A 19,715-nucleotide genomic window follows, 5' to 3' on the forward strand; every position below is an offset into this window, starting at 1 on the left:
ACACGTACCTGTGCTGGTAGAATCGGCTGGTTACAGGAAGCACATTTTGGTGCGAAAACCCTAGGGTGCGAGAAGAAATTGTTCAAATTACATGCAAAGCCTCTCCAAAAAGTAGAACCAAGAGACCTATTCTAACCAGGCCCTCTCATTAGCAAAACGTAAATCCAGGCTTGGAAGCATCTCTAAATTTTTTTGGTCATATTTCGTGAAAAGGAAGTTTACAAAGGCAGATCTACCCCACCTTTACTGCATAGGTCTTCCTTCTAGGCATAGTCAGTCCAGCCCTACTCCCATATATGCCCTTTCTCTCAGCTTTCTTTACTCTTAAAGTTGTTCAAATTTTGCAGAGCACCTCACGACCCAAGGAATGTCACCAACTGACACACTAAGTGTGAAAGGGTCTGATCTGGGCTAGGACCTACTTAAACCAAATACATCAACTGGTTTTATCCAAAGCTGTATTTTATGACAGTTACTGGGCCAACATTTGCTCCATCCTCACCAAGCAGTCAGTTAAACCAATAGGGCTGAGTTTAAAGTGCAGAGCAGAAGGGAGTCCAAAAGCAATCACTTAACCACGAAACATTTTGTAAGGTGAGGCTAAAATCATTCTAACACTAGCTGCTAATTACACGTCTACTGTCCAGTCTAGGTTAATGTAACTTATACTCTCCAGTGATGCGCTACCAGAATCTAGACTTATTAAAGCCAGCAAAACCTAACATCATTGCACAATTAGCCATGTCTACTTCATGTTGGAAATCCTGAAAGCAGTAGAGAAGCAGGCACCAGAGGAATATATCCTCTGACATAACTTGATTTTCAACCTCATCTAGCCCCTGAATGTCACACTAGGCCCACAAAGTGACATTTAAAACTTTAAAACACTTTACAAATGCAAAATGTGAGAAGAGCACTGAGGGACATCACAGCAGACAGAAATAACCCTTTTTATCTGCTGCAACGCTTACAACTATACCAATAATTTAACTTGTATAATTTTTCCAAGCATGCACTGGATTTATTTACTTACGTATGGTAGTCTTTGACACAGTAAATATTGTTTTCCACATCTACAGTGAAGGGGACTCCATCCAAACACTCGTTACATACCACACAGCGGAAGCAGCCAGGATGGTATGACTTTCCAAGGGCCTGCAAGATCTTAAGAGGCAAAACAACAAAATAAGTGGATGCATGATTACATGAGATTCCCCCATCCACTGCTATGTCCGACTCTTAAAAATGACAGTAAGAAACACACTTCAGAATGAAATTACCACTCTGGAGATCTGTCAGCAAGGGGCCGTTTAAAACAATGAGCTTGCTTATTTCTGTGGGTTTCTATTAGGCTCCCAATGATGACAGAGAACTGTGAAAATCAGACTAAGTCCCATCACTTTTAGTTCTGCAGAGCCAATATTGCCCAATAGAAATTAAAAGTAGTTTCAGTGACTACTTCTTGGAAAAATCTGTTGCAGATACAAGTTAGTGAGATACAGAGTTAATTCACAAAATGTAACACGCTGTGACAGAGAGTCCAAAGGAGTCATTATTAAAATCTACAAAGTAAAACAATAAAACAAGCAAATAGATAGCCCTTTATTAACGCTCCTGTTCCACCACAGTTACTAACTAGCTATTTGTCACTGGGGCCCATCAGTTTCAGTTTAAATTCCATCTGTATCAATGGGTAATCAAAACTGCGCTGCCTTCTGCCATGCTGACCTTCCCTGCTGCATTTTAAAGGCTTTAAGGACAGGTTTACGCAGTCTCCTCTAGGTTGCTACAGAAAAATCCCCTCCTCATGGCATCCTTGTACTTACTGTGACACTACGGAGGGCACATCAAGCCCATGAACATGGTTCTGGGAAGGGTTAGACATAGTATCATCTTCAGGCATCTCTCAACACCTTACAGCACCACTTGCATGCAGTTCAGGTATAAGAATCACCTTTGAAAGGTAATCTCAGAAAGTTTCTGCTAGCAAGAACACTCATCTTGGAGCTATTAATAAGCTGGAGATGGAAAATCTCCCCTGATCAAGTTCTCATGGCCATGTAGGTGTTTCTACAGATAAAGTTCAAATCAACATGAAATAAGGTATGGAGCATAGGAAAAATGCGTGAAGTCAACTTAACTTCACCTTTTCCCTCTTCTAACAAATCTCTATAGCTCTCTGTTCAATGACTGACATCAGACTCTGATTTGCAAGCCTGTTCCTACCCAGACACAACTTGTCTGTGTGTGCGTGTTGCTATCCAAGCAGCTACAAAACATGCACTGTTAGCCTGCTGTGGTTGCGCAGCCACCCTTTGCACAGAACAATCCCTAATTCGACTGCACTTTCAGCCTTGAACAGCTTCAGGCTTGCAACCAAGCCTGTGGGGCTGCAGCACGGTTCCTCAGCTGCACACCAGTAATACGACTGTGCAGGCATGTTTGTGTCTGTGCACTCCTGGGGAGGAACACAGAGCAATTAGCCAAATAAGACTGCCTAATTCCTGGAGCTCCCAGAGCTGTTTCCTTTTGTTGGAGCATACTTGCTGATGGAAGAAAAGCAGATGAGCACCTGCCAAACTTCCAGCTACTGAGCTCCACCAACTAGATATTATGGACTCTTGCCTGGCGTTCTGCAATTAAGGGCCAGCTGAAAGCATGCAAGTTGGGATCCCCCTCCCTGCACGACACAACTCTAGAAATTTGCTCTTGGGCTAAAACGAACAATATCCTTGTCCAACCAGTGGTGCCAGGATATGAGCCAGAATCCTCATTAGTGAAGTCTCTGTTCCAGCTCCTACTGCGCCTCCGTGTTGCAATGCAATAGCTACTTCTAGTAGGCACGCTAATGTTCACATACATTTTAAAGCAAAAGGAAAACACTGACATATACACGATCTGCACTTCTTCAATATGCAAGCAATTTCATTTGTTTGGGAATTTTTGCTTAGGAAGAACAGACAAAATTCATCCTACTTTTTCCAAGTGAAATGATGCCAACAGTATCTGGCCCAACCCATGGCTCTTTGATTTTTAATTATAAAAGTAACTCTGACTGCTGGCTCCCTGCACATCACAGTAGCAATAATGGATTTTAACAGACATGGAGCAAGTGACAGAAGGTAAATAAAGCAAGTCACAGAGCTGGCAACAAACTTCAAGACTACTGATAATGCTTCTCTCTTCCTTAGACCAGACTCCATCCTCTTACTATTCTACTGTCTTACACAACACCTGCTTTCCTTTACCACGTTCTCATACAAAGCTGTGGTCTATTTTCCCCTTTTAGTATTTAAATTCCTTTTATTTTTTATTTTTAATTGGCACATGGCAGAACAACAGAATCCCATGATCTCAGGTATAAGAAAAGCCCAACTTCCTGTACTTTAGAGTAATACAACATGAATATATTTATGATACTGCCTCAATTTGAAAAATTACCTTTACAATAATGGAGACAACAATAGTCTGACAAAGGAAAAAGCACGTCTCACAGAGCACTATCCAAAATACATCAAAAAGACATCCCACAGTTAGAAGCTTAGCTCTCTTACCATTTCCATTATGAGGTGTCCACAAACAAAGCACTTGTCTGCTGTTTGCTGAAAACCTGAATACTGTTAAAACGACAGAAAAAACAGGATTATTAGTAACCACTCTTCTAGCTGCAGAAATACCTTTTAAATGAACACCGCGCTGTTTGCCAGCAAACTACACAATAGGTTTGGAAGACTGATTCAGAAAACTTGGTTCTGCTCTTGCAGCGTGCTGAAGTACCAGCTTGGCCTCCTAATCTGCTGTAAATACTGAGCTTTGCAACATAACAATATCATTTAAGAATATGATTTTTAGCTTTGAAGCCTGTTCAGGGAGTTTGCGTTCATTTGGCGTGCTGGAATTAGCTTCTAGTCACTCTTTTTGCTGTGCTAGTGGGGTAAAGTAAATAATTTAGAAGTAAACAGTGCAGGACTGACCTCCTGACTCGCACTCAAACTAGCAACAGGATGCTTACTGACCTCAGTTTTAGGACCTACATTTCACTCAGTACTATATGCAGCCTGGAAAGATGGAGACAGGCCCAAGGACTATTTAGCTACCTTGTGGATACCAAGCTTTTTATCAATGAGACAATTTTAAAAGTCCAGATGGAGGAGCTTGTGTTCCCTGTGATACGAAGCCCAGCTGCAAGCAATGGGAAAAGGAAAGGCTGGGCAGCCTGGCAGCAGAGCCCTCTGGGGTGCAGTCCCTGGAGCATGGCCGCAAGGAAGTACTTTGTGCACTTGGGACCACAGCTCCACATTCCCTCCCTGCACATTTTTTGTCTCAACTTTGTACCTGGGCCCCTAAAGCAGGTCCTGGTTCAGATGCCAAAGTTTCTTTAACCCTATGCTTAGGCACGTACAAATAATATCAAGGTTATCAGGCCAGGTGATTGACCTACCCAACAACTACCCTACAGGAAAGAGACATTTGCTTGATGAACTCCAGCCATGTAATTTTGAAACTGGTATTTACAGTGGCTGAACTTTACCCTCATCCGTACAAGTGCAGCATGTGTACTCCTTCCTGCCAGAGGAAAGGGGTGCCCAGGCACTTGTACGGTTATTTCAGCAACTAGGTTTGTAAGCTTGCCTGAAATGTACTGTAGTCACATACGATAAAAGATGGTGACTGGGAGGATAAGGGCAAACTGGACTCTCCTGACAGAGCTCAGGGTAATTGACTCAGAGCACCTAATGCATCCTCAGAGGCTCAGCCTAACAGAGCCTATGGCTTGCTCCATTCCCCCTTGATTTCGTGGGGATTAACTGTCCCCTCACTTCAAAAGCCAGTGGTTCACAGCCTAGCGCTGCCATATGTTTTTCTTTTTATTGGTGTGAGGGGATTACATATTATTTCACATCAAGAGGTTCGAGGCAAAATTATTGTTGCTATGCAACACAGCAGTTTAGAAGAAAAAGGTCTTGCAGACCCTTTGATGGGCCCTGAAAGTCAGTAAATGATGCTACAGCAGCTCTCACAGCTCTGTATTTGCTATGCACTAAGGAACACGGCTTGTACAATCTGAAGAAACTTTCAAACTTCAGGAAAGAGACCAGAGTGTTGAGGAACACATCCAGGGGTGGCAGTCGTAGCTGGCTACTTCTGGGAGATCCCATTCTGAACTGAGTAATGAAACTGGTGTGCAAGTCTGGACATGGAGAAATGGCTGAGTTCACCTCCCTGATTTCAGGTAGCAGTTTTTGTATCCAAATACTTGTTTTGTTCTTTTTACTGAGGTAGAAAAAAGTCCTCACTACTTGGGATGCTTCTTGGCTGCACTGTATCTGAGTAACCATCTGGCTAGACTATTTCCTAAGGTTGTGAACTCGAGGGTTACTGGAAACAGGTGGGTAGGTCCTGGCAGCGCAGACAGCAGAGGATTAACAATAATACAAACCCAGCTAATTCTAAAATCCTGCTGGAATGAATTTACCAGTACCATCTGGCTGTCATTTGATAAGGAATGCAAAGGAGCATTTACCCAGCTATTGATTAAGAGGGAACGTTATTCCCCAGGAACGGAATGGCTTAGTGGTCAGATTAATGTCATTTATTGCTAACTAGATTGTCATAAATTACACTGTTTGTCAGAAAGAAAGGTTTTGCTGACACAAAATCACTCTTTATATGACTAACCCTATTATATTAAAACCATGATTTGTTTTTAACAAGAGAATTGTTATTTGTCAAACACATCCAGAACTGGATTACCCAATTAAGACTTCGCAAAATGGCAGTAAGTCTACTAGCAGTGATAAAATCTTTCACTGTCCTTCACCACTACACTGTTCTCTTTTCTGATCACAGTATTGATCCCAGACAAACCAGAAACCTCCTGATTCACTGAAAGCTGGGGTTTGGATTAGGCTCTGCTTGTGCTTTAAATTTTCTTGGACTGGAAAAGAAAAATAGTCTAGGATCCCAGCAGCACCATTTTTCTATATGGTGGTTGTACTGTGGACAGTGTTGTGCAAAAGTAAAGAATAAAACATTTTCTCTACATTTTTGTATCTCACCTGTAAACTTCTTTAGAAACCTTGAGAATTCAAACAGCTGTTATGCTAGGTTTTCAATTTTAGAAGAAAACTTACAAAGTCTTAAAATACTAATTAAAATTGTTAACCTCTGTCTTTGAAACACTCGATAACTATTAAGCTTCACAAGCCTTGTGTGTGCAACAAGACAGAAGTTGCGACTTGCTCTAGACAGTAGACAAGGCAGAACGGCGGCATTATCATCCCAGCACACCCAAGAGCCTCCCTGATGGTGGGTTCCCAGCATGGCCGGGTGGAAGAAGCACTGGTCCCCCAGAGCTTGTGAACTACTTAACTGCATGAGAAGAGAAGTTAGGCTGTACAGACTTGTAGTTACTTTCATTACTGACATAGCTGGAGGGTGAAAAAAAAATTTTGGGCATACCAGCCCTTCCTCACAATCTGGAGACATGAAAAGCAGATTGAGGTGAAACAGTGAAATAATATGAGCTGATACGCAAGATCCTAACAGAGAAGCCATACCACAGATACAGTTCCTGTACACATGGTATTTTATACATACAATTTCATTCCAGATGGAAGGAGAACTAGGCTTACTTTATAACGTTTTCAAATGTGCCATTAAAAAAAAAAAAAAGGAACTGTTGGCAGACCAGTAAGATGACAAATACCGACCAAGCTCAAAACTAGACTGGCATGTTCAAAAGGCTACAGACAGTACATACCCAGGACAAATAAGCGTATTTTTGAACTTTCCCAGGTATTCATTATAGATGTTCACTAGGCACATACAAAAACTTTGAAAGAAGTTGTTATAAAACAACAGCTCTGACATTCAAAGCTCAAAATGAAGCATTAGCCTTTACTGTCTTTTCCGTGCATTAGAAATAAGATGCTAGTTAACAAAAAGCAAAGAAAACATTACCATGGAAGAGCTGGTATATTATTTTTCCTGATTCCTCAGTTTGGTCCCAACTGTTTTTTTCCCATATTTACCTTGTCCTTGAATTCTCTTTCAGGATAATAAAATCTCAGTCTGTGTGCAAGAATCTAGACTTCAAAATAAAGCTTCCCAACGATATTCATATAAAATAAGACTCAGAAAACTAAATAAACCTTGAAGTTATGTCAATTACGTCAAAACAGAAAAGTAAAAAATAAAGTAGAAGAACTGGCTGGATGAACTTCTATTTTGTTTGCCATCTACTATACTTTGATTACCAAACAGGCTAAAAATGTCTAATGATTCTGTCCAAGAGTCTTTGTTCCAGTGTATGAGGAAAACAAGTCCCCTTCTGTCCCAAATACTTGGACTGTTAGTGTCCTTCTGTGATAATCTTGGGGTCTATGAACTCTTCTGTCTAATGTGCAATATGTCCAAAAGAATTTAACAATGAATTTTGAGTATATAATGAACAATTATGCATGGAGGATAATCCCACCAAGTACTGTAAGAAAACATTTTTCCTGTCTGCCGTCAATCCTTCAACTGAATCTTGGTTGTCTACCAAGGGTCTTTCACAGCGCGATGTTCTCATCACCATTTTCAAAAGCAAAAATAATAAAAAAACAGCATGCCTGAAAAAGGCTTCAGGACCTTAAGTTTCTACCTTAGGCAATGTCAGATCTTTGAAAAGACATGTCGCTGCTCCTCCTTCACATGCCTAACCATGCCCAAGGAGAGGCTGATGCACTTCCCTGCTGTTAGGCACTCAGCAAAACAAAACCTTCCTCCTGGAAACAGACCCTGGAATCTCATTCAGGCCCATTTTCTTCTTTGATGGGGATGTTCAAAACCTGCTAAAGGTTTGTGCAAACAGATCAAGTGGGTTACATTTCAGTAGGTGTGGCAATTGCTGCCGATGGTATGAAGCTGTAAAAACTGTTACAGCACTGCAAAGTTGCTGAATGTGACTGCTCAGCCTAGAATTGAGATTCTTACCCTTTCATGCTTTAAGGGCTTTAGAGAGGGATGATCAGGAGTTTTTGCCAAAATGCTGCAGGCATTTAATTCTGAAAACGAATTTCTGAATTGGGTGCTATGCTAATAATGTATTCCAACCCCAGGCTGCCTGTAATCCCTCACAGACTCTCTTCTCCTTGGTTTCCCATTAGCAGAGCATCTGTCTTCTCGCTGCTTTATTGTTTGCTCTCTGCATGGGACCCTTAGTACATGGGACACAACAATGCAAGAAATTCATAGGGTCACATTAAAAGAGGGAGAGAATATCAAATTTGGTTTCATGCAGATGGTTTTTTTTTGTTGTTTTACCCACACATCTAAATGCAATGATTAAACTAAACTGAACAAAATGGGGCCTTAGCAGGCTCAGAGATACAGGAACTTCAGAGCAGGTGGCAGAGATTAAACTAAAGCAGAATGGTCCAGAACTTTACCCTTCATCTCGCCTGAAACCCTTTCATGTATCTTCCTGTTGCTTTGTTCTGTCTTGGTGCCAGTAAGGAAACACTAACACAGCAGCATATCTTCGTGCTTCTGTGTTTCCACTTAGTTAAGTTTGAAGGACATGGATAGAGCAGGGAGGGACTTTATGTTCTCTCAGTTTGTTGGGCCGTGCACAAAACACTGCCAAAACTCAGGAATTTAGCTGGTAACTAACTTTGCCTTAGCAGTCAGGCATTTCATCGCCTCTGAGAAGGGAACAGCCATCTACTTCATGGGGAGCCTACAGAGATCCCTAAGTGAGCACTCGCCAAGGATACTTTGTCTGATTAATTATGAGTAAAATGATGATTTTCTCAGCTAGATCTTCCTTGGACAAACTCCTGTGGAAGCTTTGCAGTGACAATGAACAAGAAAGAAACCTGAAGCAACAAATTTAACTCAGCACTGTATCATACAGTGCGAAATCTATGAACTCAATTCACATTGTACAACGCCTTACATTGCGTAGCACTTACACTCTTGCTACGGCTTATTTATTGTCAATGCTACCATCTATTATGCACACTGTGAAAGAAACTGTCTAGAACATATCTTCCTGAAAAAAGTCTGCATTTTATTCTAAACAGTTGTTGAAAGATTTCAATTCAAAACATACAGCAACTAATACCAGCATTTACTACAGAAGTGGAAACACACCACTTTCTCACATGTTTTTTTTTTCTAATGCTCCCATAGAAAAAAAATTAATGCTGTCTGCTTACAAGTGTTTGGCAGGAGTTCCACATAATTAAAAAGAGCTCTAGTTCCTTTTTAAATGTGCTTCAGTTACTGTAATTTATTTTTCAATGCAATATTAAGAAAAAAAGGGATAATCTGAGTTTTTGGATCAGCATCTCAAGAGGAAGTGGGGGAATGACTCTCTGACATGAAATTGACTGGACTTCCTAACGCACTTTCCACAACATGCCACTAGCACATGTGAAGAATGAGACAGCTGCAAGACCTAGTCCATAATGGTAAGTCTCATAAAATAAATAAATAATTAAAAAAATCTTTGTCTTCCTTGTCTATTTTGTCATGGCTCAAAGAGTGATTCCCATGACCCACTTAACAATCCATAACCAAATTCAGGAAACACCGAGCATCTTAGCAAATACAGATCCTACACATTGACATTCATTACGTTTATCTGTATTACCATCTGGGGCTAGGTACTGCCTGTGTATTGCTCTTTTACAAACCCGAGATTTTTCTGGACTCCAGTTGGTCTCCTGTTTCAAAACACCACTTCTCTCCTATTAGCAGCCTACAGTCTGCCATGCCATGCAATGCAGTGTTTGCAGAATTCAGCCTTATGTTTCTCAGCCTTGGTGCCAACATTTTAACGTGGGCTTTAGCTTTAAAAACTTGTCATCTGGGATTAATTCCTGGGGGAAAATCCAGCTCCTCCTGAAGTCTATGGGAGTTCTGCCACCGGCTTCAGTGGCCGTGTAACTTCTTGATGTGGGCTATACAGCAGTACGGTGAGGTACAATGAGAGGTGAATCCAGACTGCCAGCTCTACACGCTCCTCGGGATGACTGAGATAATTAACTCTAAACTGCACAAGCCAATAAGTATCTGGCTATACCCTAAATATTGTGAAATTTGTATTTAAAGCCCATCTGTAGGTTTAATGCAACACTTCAATTCAGAATACCACAATTAATCATCACTGCTGTCAAATCTGTTCGTAAAATAAAACCTGCACCACTGGTATACTATGAACTGTCAAGAAAAAATAAGGAAAAACAATATTCATAATTTTTTTGGCAGGGAGGGGATGAAGCAAGACACACACAAGTAACAACTTGAACCTCACTCCCTCATGCACGGATTACAGAACATGCTATAATCTGTTTGCCGTTGTTTTCAGGGGTAGTGTTTGGGAGCACAGCAAAGCCCAGCGTTCAGGATGCCTTTCACTGCGTGTGCCGTGGATCTGCCCATGTCTGATTAATGCTATCAGCGTTCTGGAACTTGAAGGCACCTCCTGTCCCAGCCCAGAGGGTCAGTGCCTTGAAACTGCTCACAGACTTCCACACATTTCTGTCTACCAGGACTATTACAGCAAATCCCTTTCCAAGCTTTGATTCCGTTATTCTGTTAAACACATCAATAAACAAACGTGTCTGTCTGTCCTTTGACTGGAGAATGCATTTTAATAGCGAGTCTCTGAAATGCAACATCCTCATAAGTATCTAGAACTACATTTGCTTTACAATTCCCCTTAGATATGAAATGGATATAAGCTGCAACTTTAATCATTTACCTTTTCAACTGGAGTCTATTTTTTTCTGAGAGAGTCTCACTTAGCAGTGATGGGCTCTCTGGCTAATGCACTAGCCCCAGTGCTCACCTCCCAAGGGGATCTCCAAACATTTATACTTGCTGAGATGGAAAATCAAACCCCTGACTCCAGCTGACACCAGCTTCCACCACTCTAAATAAAAACTATCTTCCTAGGGCCCCAGCGAGTGGGGCGGCCATTTCCCACACTGCCAGGCTTGGAGAACAGCACGTGCACAAACTGAGAAGAATAGCTTCGTTATTATTAATATTTACATTGCAGCCCTGTATGCCAGGGGCCCAAATTAGGGTCAAGGTCTCATTGTATTTGGTGCTACAGGAGATGAAGGTGCAAATCCTGCTCCCAAACGCCCACCACCCAGCTAGTCCTCCATTAGCATCCCGCCCCATTTCCCCCACTGCCCGCGGGCTGCCTGCCCTCCCCTCTGCCACAGCCTCAGCCCTTGCCTCTTCTGGAGGCCGGGGCAGGAGGCACTCAACGACCATCATGAGGGCTGGCCACGCTCAGGGGTAGGAAGGGCAAAAAGCCAACACCCCAAGGCCTGGGGGCTTTCAGCATCCTAAGTCTCTCTTTATGGTTGGCATGTGCAAAACTACATTTTTAGAGCCTTTCGCTTTGAGGATTTATGGGCAAAGTGACAAATCTTCCCCTAGTCCTACTGAAACGGATGAACAGGTTTAGATGAAACTTTCGACAATAAATGACAGCAGAGCTGGCCAGAGGCACAATCCTGGCATGGAGAAATTCAGCCTAAAGGATTAAATTTGGCAAAGTTGTTAAAGAAATGGGAAAATCTTGAAAGGGGAAGTTTTAGATGACCTTAATGCTACGCACTACAGCTTGTGGTGTCTGTAATAGGCTATCTCCATTGCATCTGAGTGTCTTCAGCAGTGCATTTAGCAACATAACTAACATCTGTCACAAGGTTCATTTTTCCTCTCATCTGCTCCCTGGAGGGAAATTCTCTAATTTCTTAACCTCTGCTGGACCCCCACTCAATAATGCTCATTACCTCAAGAGAAAAAGGAAAAGCCTATCAAAAAGTTTAAAAAAAAAAAAAAAAAAAAAAAAAGAGAAATAAAGGCAATAATAGATCTAAGAATTCAGGCTGCTTTGGTGACACTTTTAAAGTCTTTTTTGCCAAGAAAAACAGTAATTTCTTTTAAATTTCTTTACGTGATATTTGAGCATTGAACACGAAAGACAAATTAAAATTATTGAGCTATTTTTCCTTCACCCTTGATTAGGCAGCAATTTATCAACGAAATGGAACAAGAACACCTGACTGGGATTATTTATTATACAGTAAGGCATTTATTTTTTGTTCACTTCACCAGGAACAGTGTCCTTGTTATGGCTAGTTAGCCATCTGTGTCCTAAAAGCTTTCAGGGAAGGATTAAACGGTCATTTGTTTTATTTCCTTTCATGAAATAACTGTCCTAACAGGGCTGAGAAAAGAGCTGGGTATTGCTGGACTTGCTGCCTTAAGGTGGCGTGAAGACGAGTGACTGCATCTTCCCTCGAGCTAAAGCAAACCAGGGAAAAGTTTTTTATTTTGTTTTCTTCTTTTTTACTGCTCTTTTTATTGTCCAATAACACAATATCACTACCCAAGTGTTCCTACTGGAAATTGCACAGGTTAGGCAATCTCTACACCATGATTAGGCGGAAGTGGAATATCTGGGATTTTTTATTTTTTGTTTTTTAAGTCTGATTCGCTGACCACATTTAGCCAATATGGTTTGGATTTAAGCAGTGACAGAATCTGCAGCTAATCAGGGAACCAGGAGGCTGACAAGTGAAGAAGGCAGAGCAGTGCCATGCCCTCCATCAGTGGTGGTGTCCCATCCCTAATGCATCGATTCGCAGCCCTTCACACAGGAAGGCTGGCACTGTTCTCAGAAGGACGACCACAGCAGTTCCATGTGGCATCTCTTCTCCACCTGCAACTCCACGAGTGTGCCTAAAAACTTCTAGCATTTCTTCCCTGGAAAGAATGAGCAAAATAAGCTGCCTGATTCAGAGAAAGATAATCTGTGCCCTCAGTAAGAGCAAACATGTGGGAAAACTATTTGTTAGAAGAATGTACCTTGCGGCTATTGCCAGAGGTTTTGATGGGTGTATCTGTGCTTTGGATTGCTTTATGGCTCCACAGTGGAAATTGCTCATAATGAATGATAACATCTACATTTCTATAACACCTTTTCCAGAAATTAAAAGCACTTTTCAAAGAAAGGGTCAGACTTGGAATGCTTAACACTAGCAGCTCCTCATGTCACACTTTCACAGACTGATTTTTTTTGAAACAACTTGGTAGACAAAGCTCTCTGGCGCTCACTGTGCTTTAAGTGACAAGTGAGCTCTCCTGAAAAATGTGAGCCGTTTCACCACTGAAACGCAACTGCTTCTAGGGTGGAAAAGACACACCTTGAGTGGGTGGCACCAGCACTGTGCTAAACCTTGAAAGAGACGGTTTAGCCAAGGAGGGTGACCTCTGCTCTTACAGCAGGTGCTGAACACTTCCAAGGATCGGATAACAGCATTTCTGAAGGTCTTGCCTTCAAGGACCATGAATAATACCTCAGTGAATTCAATGTAACACCTTTGGAGAGAAAGAGCTGACCTGAAAGTTAAAGTACCTGGTACCTTCTGTGAGCTACAAAGTACGGTTCTGGAGGCTGCTTCTACAGGAGTTGTTCTGACACAGAGAACATCAGCACTCCAGAAGTAAAATACTGACACACATGGCAAAAATTTAAACTTTTCTAAAAGTTCCAATAAGTAGAAACCCATACATAATATCCATTCTTCCCTAAAAAGTATCTCCATTGGCTGTTTCACAGCGAAAACCAGTTCAGCTTTCTTGCCTTGTCACTGTTCCTGCCCAACTTACTGCAGGGCCACAGCGGGGTGCTGCTTCTTCCCTGTGCCTGGCCCAGCCTCAGGGACATCCCCAGTCCTGCTGATGGGGTGCTGAGGGAGCACCTGGAGCAAACCCGTGAGACACAGAGCAGTAGCAGGGGGACGGACAGCACTGCCCCATGCTGCCTGCTCCGGGCACAGAGGAGCACGTATATAGGCTCTATATACACGCTGCTGCTATAGGACGGGATGGAGGCTTGCAGGAAAGAGGAGACAGCTCTTTGTGAGGGACCTGTGGAGACAGGGCTACAGGACAACTCCAGAGCCTGTTATAATGCACGGCAGCACCCACAGTTCTGCCTCCTTCTGTGTGCTCTCTTCTTGGCCTGCAAAGCGTGCATGGCAGTGGTCAGAGGCCACAGTGCAAGATTAGCCTAATACATCCAAAAGGAAAAACTTTTTACACAAACTCCTACCCCCGTCTTTGACTTTCCTAACTTCCTACCAGTGTACTGACAAAAAAAAAAAAAAAAAAAAGTATGGCATATAAAGCTGCAGTAAGAGTGTTACAATGGAGACTTGGAATTACAATGAAGACTTAAATTCTCAGTTACACAAGAAGCATTTGGCTAACTGCTTTGGATGGAAAACACCTCTTTTTTAGACAGAACTGGGACCTTGTAGTGGCTAGGAACAAAACCTGGGGGCAAGAAGCAGGTAAAATTATTTCCTTTTAAATGCTACTCTGCGGACTTTTCCTCTGACTGCTACGCTTTGAGCTTTCTCAGTCCTCAGGACGCTGAAGTAGGCAAAGGTGTTTGATTTTATTAGAGAAACAAGGTAATTCCTGGTATGCTTGCTATGAGGTCTGCTCAAGGGAAGCTAAAAGAGAATGAATTTACTTTTTGAGAAGCAGCGAGTTTAACACTGGCAGGGATAACATCAGAATTTAATTTATTTTACTGCCTTTTGCTGCAGTCCCTTGGTCTGCTTCTCTCTCATCTCCCTGTGACAATGGGAACCTGCTAAGATGCATCCAAAGGACGCTTGGGCTTAAAAATCGATGCCTGGAATGTCCCAACTGTTCCTCTACTTGCAGAAAATGTATTCTTATCAGGTCCTTAACCTCAGTTTTCTTGAGAAAATCACTGTGTCTCCCTTCAGAAGCCTACTGCAGCACATCTAAGAATTAAACGGTTCCACCCCTTTGTGCCTCCCCCCCCAATTGAATGTTCTCCAAAAAGATGTAGATTTTTAGATTTTTGTCATGTTTAGGCTGAAATTACAAGATAACAGCAACAATCACATCATTCAACCTGGATGAAAGTTTTGGTCATGGGCAAAGTACATTCCAACACAGTAAAAAAAAAAAAAAAAAAAAAAAAAAAAAAAAAAAAAAAAAAAAAAAAAAAAAAGAAAAATCTCAAAGGTTCGAGCCCCTCTATCATACACTCCACCTTTTCTTCCTCTCCCTACACTTCTGCAGAAATGGGGGAAAGAAAGCTGAAAACAGCATGGAAGAACAAATAATTTTCTCTCTTAAAAGCAAACAAAACAGTAACACATTTCAATTATAACACAAAACGTTTCTGCACAAAGTACAATTTGCTCTTCTCAGCAGCCTCCAGCCGTGGTAGGCTGAGAGTAAAGGTAAAACATGTGAAGGCAAATACGGCTTATATTTTAGGACTTTCCATTATTTTTATGGATTGCATTGATGAGAAATGCATTTGTGTACTCTGAACTGCCAGTAACATTTTTGTTGTGGGATATACTTTGAGTCATTCCTTTGCAAAAAGGATGGCCATATTTTCATTAGAAATGGAAAGTTGTTCTGGAAGACCAATGCTTCTAAATGAATGGTATTTCAATAAATAAAGGTGCTGTAAATTCAACATACTGCTTCTCCAATTCATCATCCTATAAGCTAAAATATATCAGTTCAATTCCCAGCCATGCTGTCCCCTTATTCTTAATTATAAATGGTCTGCCACTTATCAAATCATTCTCTGTGTACCGCACAATCCTCACCCTTAATTGCACAAATATTTTATTTTTGGAACAACACAGCTCAGCAACAAGCTCCATTTTTCTTTTCATGACTCAGTCTCTATTAAAGCACACCATTTATAAAAGCTCTGGGCACATGGAGAGAAAATTAGTTGCTCCTCCGTGGCTAACAGTTTTTAGCTAATCACAATGCAGCTCCACATCACTCCTAGCAGAGCAGTGATTAAAACTGCGCCTGCAACAAAGCAACATTGTACACAGCGATGACGTGCTCCAGTCAAAAACGTCTCCCCTCTTGCTGTGATTGGTATTCCCCAGATGTTTGACTTTGAGCTTGGCAGGAGAGCCTTTGTGGCTGCAATTCAAGTCCCAAGCTTGAGCAGCTCCGCTGTGTATTCTCATAATTTACACTTTGTGATGGCTTATGGACAGTTATGTACTTGGTTTCATAGGCACCACTATGGGTCTGATTCCGTCTTCAAGGAGTTAGTGGTAAATGCTCCCCTAATTCTAGCACTGGCAGAAGGATGTCCCAGAAGAGTAAAGCAACTCTCAAAGCAAACAACCCAATATAAAAGAACAATTTGGTCTAAAAGAAAAAAATGAAAATAATGCCAAAAGTCTTACTTACTAGGAAGTCTTCTTCACAGTACACCTTGCCATTGACATTGTAGAACGCTTTTCCTCGTAGTCTTCTCCCTGTTAAAACAGTGTACAGTCAGAATTTTGTACTCTGTTCTGAAACCCAGTTGTTCAGGATGCCAAATAAAAAGCACACCCTGCTGCATGTGTTAGCAAGGCCAGTTCCTGGCTTCTCTACTCCCTGCAACGTCCATCCAAATAAATGAGGATTAGGCTCCTGTCTCCACCCTGCATTCACAAATTCCTAATCAACTAAATATTACTTGTAAGCAAAAATGATGGAACCTAGCTCATTCCAATTCCTGCAAATTTTGAAATCTAAAACCAAGGAAGATTATTCTGGACAAAAGGCTTGTTTGTAAATTGCAACAATTTTCTTAGCAGCTGAAATCACACCTAGCACAGATCCATTGGAATCAGCATCAGTGATGCACTTGTCTCTAAAGGACCACAAACATGGAATAAAGCAAATGGATGAGCCTGTCACCTTTAAAAATATTAATACATTAATCACTGTCACAACAACCACAGCCAGAGCTACCTGTGGTATCAAGGCAATACCATGTGTATATGATGGAGGGAAGGACAGAACATCACACTGAAAACAAGAGATTTCATTTTCAAGCTTGAACATTTTCTATTGCGTTACAGCTGGCTGAACTCTATTGACAATGCTTGTGATCATCATAAACTGATGGCTCCCTTTAGAGTTAAGAAATACTCAACAGACTCCAGAGAGTCCCAAAAAAAAAGAATTTAAAAAAGGAACCCAGAAATCACTGAACCCAACCAGATTTTAGATACGGCAGATCAGATCCCTGCCTTACACCGGAGCTGCTACATTGAAGGCAATGAGATTTTATCAGTGTAAAAGCAGTGAGCGAGGATGGAAACCAGAATTACCCTGACTCACCTTATTTCTACTCTGTGTCAGGGTCCCAGTGACCAAAGCTCCAAAATATTTGGGTGTTCTCATGAGCCATTTGCAGCCTTGGCAATCAGATGGCACAGTGCATACTGTGGGCTGCATACCAGCTGCTGATGGCAATGCACACCAACAACACTGCCAGAGATATAGTGCAGGGAAAAGGGAAAAAGACTGTACTTACAGGTCAACAGACAACCTGTCCCAGGTCACTGCTGAAGCTTTTGTTTCACAGAACAAGCTTGGACTTCTCCAAAACAGAGTAGCTGCACCGTACATACCGCCTATCTGTGAAGGGTTCAACTCTCAGGGCCAGCAAGCTGAGCCAGTTGGCCAAGCACAGAGGGGCAGAAGTGCTCTCCATGGTTTCCATAAACAATGTTGAGGAAAATATGATTAATTTTCAGTGTTTAAAAGTGCCTTTTACACGTTGCCACTGTGATCTGATCCTGGGAAACAGTGTGTGGCACAAAAAAGTTGGGATCTGGGCTGATGCTTTTGGGAAATCACATGCTGCATGTGGTTGTCTGGCGGTTTTACTGTCGTGGCAGAGGGAAATGCTTCTTTTGTGTGCACATTCTTGGGCTGTCGATCTCACAGGCTGCTGTCTCCATACTGCTGGTAGGTGGAGTCAGCTCTTGTTTGTCTTTCCAGCTGCCTGGTAGCTCTGGTGGGGACCAGGAGCCCAGTGGCATAGGCAATGCACTCAGACTGTCAATCTGCTCTGAGGCGCTGAGGTAAAACTGGTCCATGCCATATGTCACAGAAATAAGACACTGGGCCAGGACAGCCCTCAGGGGACCACGGGGCCTCCTTAGGCTGGCACAGGAGCAACCACCTCTAGAACTCCCCTGCTGCTTATCCAGCTGTTCTTAAACCTCTCCTCTGAAAGCTTTGTTACTGCCCTTCCTTGCTCCCTCTTGGTCTTCCTTGCTGACAGCACAGGCTTCTTTCCATAAGTATCTTTACACCCTCCCTATACAGATGCTGAAGAAGCCATTCCCCACTTGACTGCCACATCTCCCAGCTCCCAGCTCTGAGCAGGGCCCTGTATAAAACTGTAAATATGCCTCAGGTGACCTTCAAGTGCTGGTCGGTCCCTGTGAGGACCCGCTCAAAGTTAAACCCAGGTGCACCACCAGCAGCCTTTACCTCAGGTGCCAGCTCCAGCAGGGCAGTACAGATGCCCAGGCCCACCAAGAGTCTCTCAGGTCTCTTCAGCGCCACTGGTTTTTGTGGTGGTGTTGCTGTCCCTCACCACGCCTCTGAGCAGTGCTCGTGCCAGCTGCCGGGCAGTCACGTCCCTGTGGGTCAGTGGAGGCCCAGCAGGCCCGGAACCAGGCAAGGGCACACCTGGCCAGGGAAGGAATCTGCTGCCAGGAAAGAAAACAGGAACTGCTGCCCCGACGCCTTTTCCCAAACAGAAATGAAGGCACTAACAATAAACTAATGTAAAAGGAAGGGAAGGAAGAAAAGGCAAGAGGTCAGAGCAGGTTTTGAAAGGCCATCTGGGCTGTGCCGGACCGGGCCAGGACACGGGGCCTGCCGTCAGGCGGTGGAAGTGAAGCGGCCGCTCCCAGGCCGCAGCCCGGGCTTTGATGTGCTGAGGCAGCTCCTCGCCGTGCCCACACACACTGCCTGCACAGGTGCAGGGCCGGGGCATTCGCTTCAGGTGGTGAAGCTCTGGCCATCACCCTCACCACACACCCATTATGGTTAGAGGCAGCAGAGATAATTAGGGACAAATTGTGAACTCTGCTGCTGGAGGGATCTCTGCAGGAAAGGAATGCCCTCAGCAAGGGCAGGCATCAGCATCTCCTGAGGCATGGCAGAAGGTGAACGAGAACCTGTGTGTCCTGCTTTAGGTCCCAGTGTGCAGACCCTGGCAGCATTCAGGTTGCAGAAGAACCGGGTCCTTCTGTTTCCTTAGCACAGCACTCTTACAGTCAGTGGTCCGAGGCTTCCCTGACCAGGAGGGGGTAGGAAGCCCAGCACCCAAAGCAAACATGACAAAAAGGATGATCTGGACTGGCTCTCAGCGATGCCTGTGTTACCAAATGTGTTTGGCAGCTGACTGCTGGGTGACATGAAACAACCTCACCTCACCCAAGTGCAGCAAAGCTGCGAGTCCTTTCATCAGCCACTGCACAGCTTGTGGGCCACTGCTCACTGATTACACACAGCACAGCGAATCCTCCAACCTGCCAAACACACACACACCCAACCTCCATTTCCACACAGGCAATGTGGTAAAAAAGTCTGCTTTATATGCTCACAGAGCAGCACCTTTCTAACTGAGAAAAAATATCTTTTTCCAGCTGAAAAAAACAAGCTGCCCATTAGGGAACTGACTTGCCTAAACTCATAAAGAAAGCAAGTAGCTTACTCACATGATAATTACTATTATTAGCAATAATTAATATGATTGACAGGCCTGTTACCTTAGAGGAATTTCATTCAGGGATAGCGCAATAATTATC

General features: G+C 42.9%; 1 protein-coding gene across 1 annotated transcript in view; it reads right to left on the bottom strand.

Moving 5' to 3' along the window:
- The window catches only part of WTIP (WT1 interacting protein), a 78,495-nt gene that overhangs the window by 8,991 nt on the left and 49,789 nt on the right, over positions 1–19,715 (bottom strand). The window contains exons 3-6 of the mRNA XM_082770073.1: positions 16,300–16,367; positions 3,555–3,617; positions 1,034–1,164; positions 9–60 (exon numbers count right to left, since the gene is read on the bottom strand). Of these exons, the coding sequence (XP_082626199.1) occupies positions 9–60; positions 1,034–1,164; positions 3,555–3,617; positions 16,300–16,367 (314 nt within the window). The remainder of the gene's footprint in view (positions 1–8; positions 61–1,033; positions 1,165–3,554; positions 3,618–16,299; positions 16,368–19,715) is intronic.

The sequence above is a fragment of the Aythya marila genome (genome assembly GCF_965140915.1).
Source record: "Aythya marila genome assembly, chromosome: 12".
NCBI classification, from domain to species: Eukaryota; Metazoa; Chordata; class Aves; order Anseriformes; family Anatidae; genus Aythya; species Aythya marila.